Consider the following 8,227-nt stretch of genomic DNA (forward strand, 5'->3'; position numbering starts at 1 on the left):
AACATGTGTTTATGTCTGTATGTGCATGTATATTTATATCTGCAGAAAAATATCACTGTGATGTCCTACTTTCAGACAGTTCCATAAATTCTCAGAATACATTTACACTGAGGAATAAATCAAACTGTAAAACACAACCAAATTACTATGCACTGCATGAAGTATTGACTGAGAAATGCAACTACTCTAGCAACAGTAGTTTATGAAGCAAAACAACAGCAATTGTTCTGTGTCTCTGAGCAAAATTCTGCATTCTCTACTTCTGTATATTTTTTTTCATCACAGTGGGATTTCTTGTGTGAAAAAGATTGAGAAGTATTTGGTGTATTATTTCATTTGATTCAGGCAGATTAGCAGATCCTTCCAATGTGACTTCCTGTGGCTATGAAGATGGAGACCTCCTGTGTATATCTGTAAGAAGCTGGTGGTCCTGTAAGTATAAGCTATTACACTGTTCTTCAAAATATGATTAGTGTCTGAGAAGGCAGTTTAGAATCTTTCTTCCCCTTAGGCTTCTGTAGTACAAAATAATTTCAGTGCTACTTAATTCTCCATCAAAAACTTGCAGCAACTGTGAGTAAATGAAAATTAATTGACTTTGATAACTTATTTGAGGAAGGAAAAAAAATGTCAATTTGCAGCTTTAAATAGAATAGCACTGAAAAAATGCATGTAAAAATGTTTGAGAAACATCATGACAGGTATCTATATTTGTAGACTTTTGTAGAAATTAGAGTTTTCAATTACTCCAGAGAAGATTTATTAAGTTCAGATTCTAGTACTTCCAATTAAAACTTAGTGTGAGAATGTCAAGCAGGAATCTTTGTGATTCTTACATCACCCTCACTAATACAAATCTGACAGGGCTTTTCTGCCTTCAGTTGCGCTTTCACAACTTCACTGTGGTCAGGAGGCTATAGAGAATGAAATGAGGGAGATTTTGTGCCCATGATAGACGAATAACTTCATTATCTACATTACACTGACTTTTATCCAACAGCCTTTCAAGTATTCAGCTAAAACATAGTTGACACTTTGACCTGGTTTACACAAATTATTAGGCAATTTCTATTCACTTTAATATTGGCTTTGGAGTTCTAGAAGGTTAAAATTCTGTTAATTTTTTTTCATTATTCCAGTAAGTAACAACAAACTGAACACAGTGACAGAGAGAAGCATAAAAATCTGAGATGCCAATGCCCCAGACATTTTCAGCATTTTCTTCAGTACCTCTGAAAATACACATCCTGATAATTCAGTCTTCCCCAAAATTGAAACATCAGAAATACTTGGATACTTTTGATAATTCAAGCTTTTCATATATCGCCCTGTTGAACCGGAGGGATCAAGTTAATACTTTTTCTTTTAATCTGAGAGACACAAGAATTTCATTTGTAAAAATGTATATCATAGGTGTAATGGAAGAATGGGTCTATCCATTACACCCAAGCAGATTTCCATTGCAGGAAGCAGTGCCATCTTAGTGACGATGGTATCAAATTTGGAACCATCTTTGCACTAAGCAGTGCAGAGAAAAGGCAAAGTGACAAACTCTATTGAAGGACCAGCTGTGAGCTAACTCAGCTGTATTTGCTGTTGGTATCACTCCTGGTAGATGTGGCAGAACCCCTTATCCTCCTACGAGACATAAAGGTAGGTCCACTGCCAGGATCATGGGAGAAATAATAGTGTGTGAGACACATTTTTTTAACCAGGTTTTTACATAGAAAGGAAAAAAAAACAGTTATATCTAATTCTAGCTAAGAGCTTTGCAGAAGAGTAAAGGAAGGAATCTTGAATGCCACATGCAACTCAAGGATATCCATTTATTGTTGCACAGGGCAGCCCAGTGAACACTTGTAGCACCAGCAGAAAAAGCACTGATACTACAGCGCTCTCTGTCTCAAGTGCAAGCACATGTGTAGCCTGTTTCCTTCTGGTATTTTTAGAGCCAGTGTCTGTATGGAAACAGATTCCTCAGACAAAAATGGATAGCTAGATTTCCATAGAGTTTCCATAGAGAGACAAAGGGATTTCTTTTCCGAGCCCATGCAAAAAACATAAACCACTGTTATATTTTCTCATATGATTAATGAAATTTAATTCATTTTCCCACATAAATCGAAGAACATATCCCAGTGAGGCCAAATAAAATCTCTTAAACAATGTTTTTGTTTCCATTTTTCAAAAGATGAACAAACACATTATTTAAAAAAAAAAAAAAAGAAAAATCTCTTTTTCTCTGATCTGAGTCAAAGTCAGTATTTTTAGAGACTTTTTTTTCTGAAACTGGGACTTTAACTCTTTTAGAAAGTTTACCTTCTATTTAAAATAAATTGAACTGACAGATAGGGTAGGGAGAAGAAAGACAACACCAATGTATGGATTACAATCACTGCAATAAAATAACAGAAAACTTCTGTTTGTTTTTTTGTTTTTAAGGAGGCAAAAGATCTTGAAAGCCCTCAAGTTTAAATATCCCTTTCCTTCCTCTGGAAGGGAAAGCCATACATTCTTTTTCCTGTAGTATATTTTACCTCCATCACTCTGTCCCTCGCTTCCTCAGCTTCCTTGCTGTCCTATCACAAGTCACCCTTTTCACCAGACCTGTTGGTAGGTTTCAGCGAACAGCTCTATCCTTTCCCTGACACACAAGCACTTTGTTGGGGAGACCCTTTGAATGAAGCTTCTGCCTGTGAGCTAGCAATTAAATGTATGTATCTTCAAGTAAACAAAGCTGTTAAGCATAGAGTAAATTAAAAACATAAATTTTAAATAAAACCAAAGCTCACTGTGATACTCACTCCAACTTCAGTTTCCTGCCTCTGTGGGTGGCTAGCAGTAGGTGCTTGATGGGAAGGCATCCCATGCAACGACAAATAACAAGGGGCATTGCATAGACCTGTGCAAGCAGGGGACCTTCCTGTAATAGAAGCCATTACCTTTACTTTTTTGGTGCTTGCATTTCTGCTGTTCACTTACTTCTAAACACTGCACATTTATTTGATTCCAATTTTGCTGCCTCTAGAAAATGTGTAAACTCAGACTTGATTTACCCTGCTGCAGTATGAACATGCAAAAAGTATTTCAGACTGCACAGAAATATCTCTCACTGTTCCAAGGATGTAAACGGTTTCAGCTGACCTTCAGGGCAGCCTTCTCTGGCCTGAGTACTCATATGAAGCCAGGAATGAGCTTAAACCAGAAACTCACATTTAATACATCCCAAGTTGTATGGACACTCCCTGCTTGAGAACGTCAGTCCTTTTTGCCTGGTATAGTATTCAGTATAGTCCTCTCCTGAATTTTTTTTCTGCCTGCCCCCTCAGTTAACCCAAGCAGGCACAAATGTGTGATATATGCAAGCCCACTTAAAGGAATGTAAGTACTTTCTGAGCTGAAATCAAAGTTTCAACACTTCTCATGAACAAGAAGCTCGTGCAAGGCTATTAAAGGACAATATATAGATGAACATTACAAAAAATACTTAAATCAATACAGATATCATCATTAGTGTATTTCAGTACATATGTCCTACTGCTGAACATAGCTGAATCAGTGGCAATTTGAAACCATTGCATTTGGTATGGGAGAGTGTTCATTTTTCTATGCAGGAATTTTTCATTTGCTTGAGGTTCACACCTCCTCCTTTTTAATTACTATTACAGGTATGAATTACTACCTGGCTGTCATACCCTTTCTGGGGGCAGTGGAAGCTGGGCTTTTTGGGCAGCTGCAGTATGAGATTGAAATATTGCCACCAGAGGAACAAAGAGATGATTTCTGTTATAGTGTTGCTGACTGCCGGTCTCGCATTCCCGATCTCATGAATGCCTGGAAGGCCTATTTTGAAGTAAGTAATTTTAACTTGGTGTTTTGGGTTTGGGTTTTTTTCATATTTTCTGGGAAATTATACCAGAATGTTACCTTTTAAAACTATTATTACTGTTATTTGTAAGATCCAGAGAGCTTAGTTTGCTTTCAGTAACAGCTTGCTATAAAAGTAACAAGCAGAAAAAAAGAAAAGCATAACATAAAGTGAGTGAGAGATAAGAAGGCCAGTTTTTTTACAGGTTATGAATTTTTTCCTTTCTTTAAGATGATTCTGTGCTTTGGACATTGTCCCAAGAGGCTGTTTTGTTAACAGCTATATTTGTATTCTTCCAATAGTTCTTATATTAGCAATGCAAATAAGCGTGCAAGATAGAACATTACCCTTGAGAAATGGCCTTATGTTGGTTTTATAGGGTTCATTTATTCTCTTGAATATCTAAAAAACATGAAAATGCTGAAACTTCATTCAGAAGGACACATTTATGCAAGCAGATATTTTCTTTCCTCCTCATTCAGCTATTCCCAAATCCCTAAGATGACAATATTTCTTAATTCATAGATTCAATAACTATTTTTACACATAGACTTCTATATTCAACATTTTTGTTAGCAGTCAAATAATTGATAAAGATAAGGAAATTTAAACCCTAAGTCCCTCTTGGGAACCATGAGTGAAGGTAGAGGTTCTTGGAGCAAGATTTGATTTGCTTTCTTAAGATTAATTTTCCTAAGCAGTATCTTTCAGAAGTTATTATAAGAAAGAGATCTACTTCTCAAATAGCAATAACGATAACCGTTAAGGATCTTTTTCTTATTTTCTGAAAATTTTCAGAAAGTTGTGGCTGAAAGAGCACAAACAAGGTTTCAAGGAATCCAATACTTTAGCACAGAAACTTCCATGGCACTCAGATACAAAAGTCCACTGAATTACTGTGACAAAGTACCTAAACTATGCGGATAAAATCCTCACTCTATTGAAGTCAAAGAACAGCAACTCCCATTGACTTCATCTTCATTCATATTAATCACATTTCTGTCCCTATGTCAGACATAGTCATTTACAAAGCAGCACAATCTAACTACTCAAAAGCAATTTCCCTTAGCTTACAAACTTACTATTTTGTAAGGCGTATGTGTATGTCTAAAAAATTAATTAATTTTAAACCTCTATTTTTTTCTGCCTTTTTTCGTCCCTGCAGTATCTGTTATCTACAGAACACAAAGCAACGAGCCCTGCAACCTTCTCGTCCTTCAAACTGGACGATGCTCTCTCTCTCATGTGGAGGGCACATGTTGCCTCCATTGCTTATGCGCGGCCCAAGTTCCACGACAGGTATGGGGATGAGAGATGTGGCCAAGGGGGATCTTCCTACCTGCATGCCTCTTTGGAAGGATAGTGTCCCAAAAAAGTCCACATGATCTTTCTTGCTTTAGGCCTCTACTCTTTAGGCTCTGCTCTCCCTTCTGCTCCTTTAGAGCATGAGAGGACCAGAAAGAGATGGCTGCTGGGGCTGTGATGTGTGGGCAGGCTGTGGGCTTAAAATGAGATGCTGATTCTTCTCTGGGAGCCAGGGCCCAAGATAAGAGCTGTATTTAGTTTGGGCAGAGGCAGCGATGCCAGGATAAATTAGGCATCTAATTTATGTTCTACAGGCCATGTGAATTATCTGTAACACTTTTATTTTGATCTCTTTCAGCTTAAAATATCTCTCTGATCCAGAAGCAAATTTTGGTGAAGACTGGGCTAATGCTGTAGATTTCATTGCAGCCACACACTTCTCTACAGATTTACTGACCACAAACAACTTTCAGGTTTTCCTGCCCCAGAGGATGCTTGTTGTAGGGGATGTCATCCCATTCATTTGTGACTTCAGTCCACAGCAAAATAGCGTCCTGCTTTCACTGAGTGTTCTTTACAAAACAAATAAATTAACAGGTATGATTCCAACCTACAAATGTTTGTATTCCATAGATATTCAGTAACTTGTTCTCTCTTTCTATACCTTTCTCCATATGAATACGGTGATTTTTTATATAAAATAGTATAAACACTTTTATATAAACTTTTACATAAAGTCAGTATAAACTGACTTTTTACTGTTAGACACTAACAGTAAAACAGTACAGCTAAAAATACAACCATAAGTAAACAACACACTGGAGAGCAAATGCAACACTGACAATATGCAGCGAGGATTTCACACGAGACAAATGCATCATTTGTTGGAGCAGATGATCTCACTTTTTTTCTCCAGTTTTTACAGGGACTTTAAACCACAAATACTTTAGCTTTGTGTTTCACCAGCTAAATCTGAAACCATTAAAGCCGTAAATGAAGCTATTAGATCAGTTGGGGTCATTAAAAAAAAATGGGCAAAAGATCAAGAACAACAGTTTGTGTGCCCACAAATGTTCTTGTTTTGTCTTTTGGTTTTGTCTCAGTATTTAGATTAACAGAGAATATAACCTGTCCCAGCAAAACTGCATCTATTAGACAATGCCAGCTTCATCATGTTTACTAAAACAGGTTGTGCATCACCATCCAGCGGTGAGACACAGAATTACATTCTTCCCAGGTTTCGGTTCATTCATATGTATTGCTGCCTTGGATATTTCTGTTTGTCATTTGTGAAGGAAAGTTACTTTGAATCTTTAAATGAAAATACAATATAAAAAAACCACTGAAAAACTAGCTTCCGGAGCTATGGCTTTTTTTTTTTTTTTTGCCTTTTTTTTTTTGCTATTCTTTTTTTCTGCTCATACATTTCAGTGAAAAATCTCTCACTATTGTAGCTGAAAAGCCATATAATGAAGTTATTCAATGTTACAAAAGAGCATCCTCACTTCACAGAGTGCTACCCTCACACCTTCCACAGCAGAGGATTTCAGTACCTCTTAGGATGGGGCCAGTGTGGAATTTGATTTCATAATTCGGAGTTTGATTGCCCTTTATTTTCCTTTAGCTGCCTCTGCCAGTCCAGCTGGGACCTGTACTGAGATTGTGCTGTGCTGTCTCTAAAGATTCCTGACCCTTGGACAGCAAAAAACTTTAATTTTTGTGCTTTTCCCCTCACTAATATGGGAAAGCAGAACAGATCAGATGCCTTGTTACTCAAGACCTTTACTGCTGTCCTCACCTTTCCAGCAGTCCTCCTGCAGTCCTCCTAGGAAAGAGGACTGTTGCTGCCTTCTCATCTTAACTCCTCACCTCCCCTATGCAATACTGTGCAAATTCAGTTCTTCGCTGCTGTCAGTTTTATACAAAAGCATGTTTTGCAGAAGAATAAACTCCTCTTGGTTTTCTACTAGACTGTTTGGGGGTTTTTTTACCCTCAGATTCCCTCTGTGGGTTCTTTATCCCCCATAAAAATCAGCACTGAGAATAGTGGGAAGCAGGCAAACTGGTACTAATGCTGGACTGGTTAGGCACACTTCCTAGGGAGCCACTGCTTATTGCCTGTAAGAAAGTATTAGGATCATTTTGTTTCTTTATCTTGAGGGCTTAGGTGACAGAAAGTACAAATTCTTGGTTGTTTTAGAGTAAAAACAAAGATGTGCTTCACTATAACTACCAGGCTACTGCTTCATAAGCCTTGAAGCTACGAGCAGTTGCAGACCAAGACCTTAACATGCGTCTTCAATCATTTTGACTTGCAAGACCGGTGACAAGAGAGCAAGACCAGTTGTCCGTCAATACAAAGGATCCTGAGCTTAATAAACGGCCTGTGTCTCCCTACACATTTGTGGGCAGTTATTACCCCATTGGCACGCTCCATCTTTGTCTACATTTCACTATCCACAGGAGAGTGGTGGGTGTTTGTTGCTGGACAAATGCCCACACCCACCACTCTCCTGGGCTTCATACTTGTGTATGTGAGCTGCGTGTGCTCCGTGTTAATTTGACAATGTCATGTTGTGCTTCTTTTCAAGGAGGATTGCTGCTGAGTCTCTGGCAAAAGGCTATGTCTACTGAAGAAGGAAGAAAAATTGGCCAAAACCTGATTACAGACATGGTTTCAAGCCAGAAGTTTGACCTCCTGGGAATACATAATGTTTTGATAAGAGCTGGTTTGACAGCACCCAGGCTCTTGAGAAAAAGCAGTTCCAGCATTGAGTGATTTAATCTTTTAGCAGATATGTGTCTGGTAATACAGTCTTGGTAATTTCTTACAGCAGGATTTCCTGAGTAGTCATGTGTGCATCTCTCTCTTATTAAATCAATATTTTCATCCTTAATTTTCCTAATTAGCTCATTTGTTTAACTCAATTCTTTATAAATAAAAGGCCTCACAGAAAATCTTACTCTATTGGTTTTTTCGACTTTAAAAATAATGTATCATTATTGGAGACAAAAGTAAATAAAGGTAAATTATATTCTCTTTCAGACTGGGTT

At 37.7% G+C, this 8,227-nt stretch overlaps 1 protein-coding gene across 1 annotated transcript; it reads left to right on the forward strand.

Moving 5' to 3' along the window:
- Positions 1 to 345: 345 nt before the first annotated feature.
- On the forward strand, positions 346 to 7,902 carry LOC104400857 (chromosome unknown open reading frame, human C6orf58; the record flags this gene model as incomplete). Its single annotated transcript, XM_010022390.1, has 5 exons — positions 346 to 432; positions 3,669 to 3,853; positions 5,034 to 5,167; positions 5,532 to 5,770; positions 7,765 to 7,902. Coding segments are annotated over 5 exons (783 nt in total), but the record flags the coding sequence as incomplete, so codon positions are not given.
- Positions 7,903 to 8,227: the final 325 nt, after the last annotated feature.

This window comes from Nestor notabilis, unplaced genomic scaffold, assembly GCF_000696875.1.
Source record: "Nestor notabilis isolate BGI_N333 unplaced genomic scaffold, ASM69687v1 scaffold20689, whole genome shotgun sequence".
Classification (NCBI taxonomy): Eukaryota; Metazoa; Chordata; class Aves; order Psittaciformes; family Psittacidae; genus Nestor; species Nestor notabilis.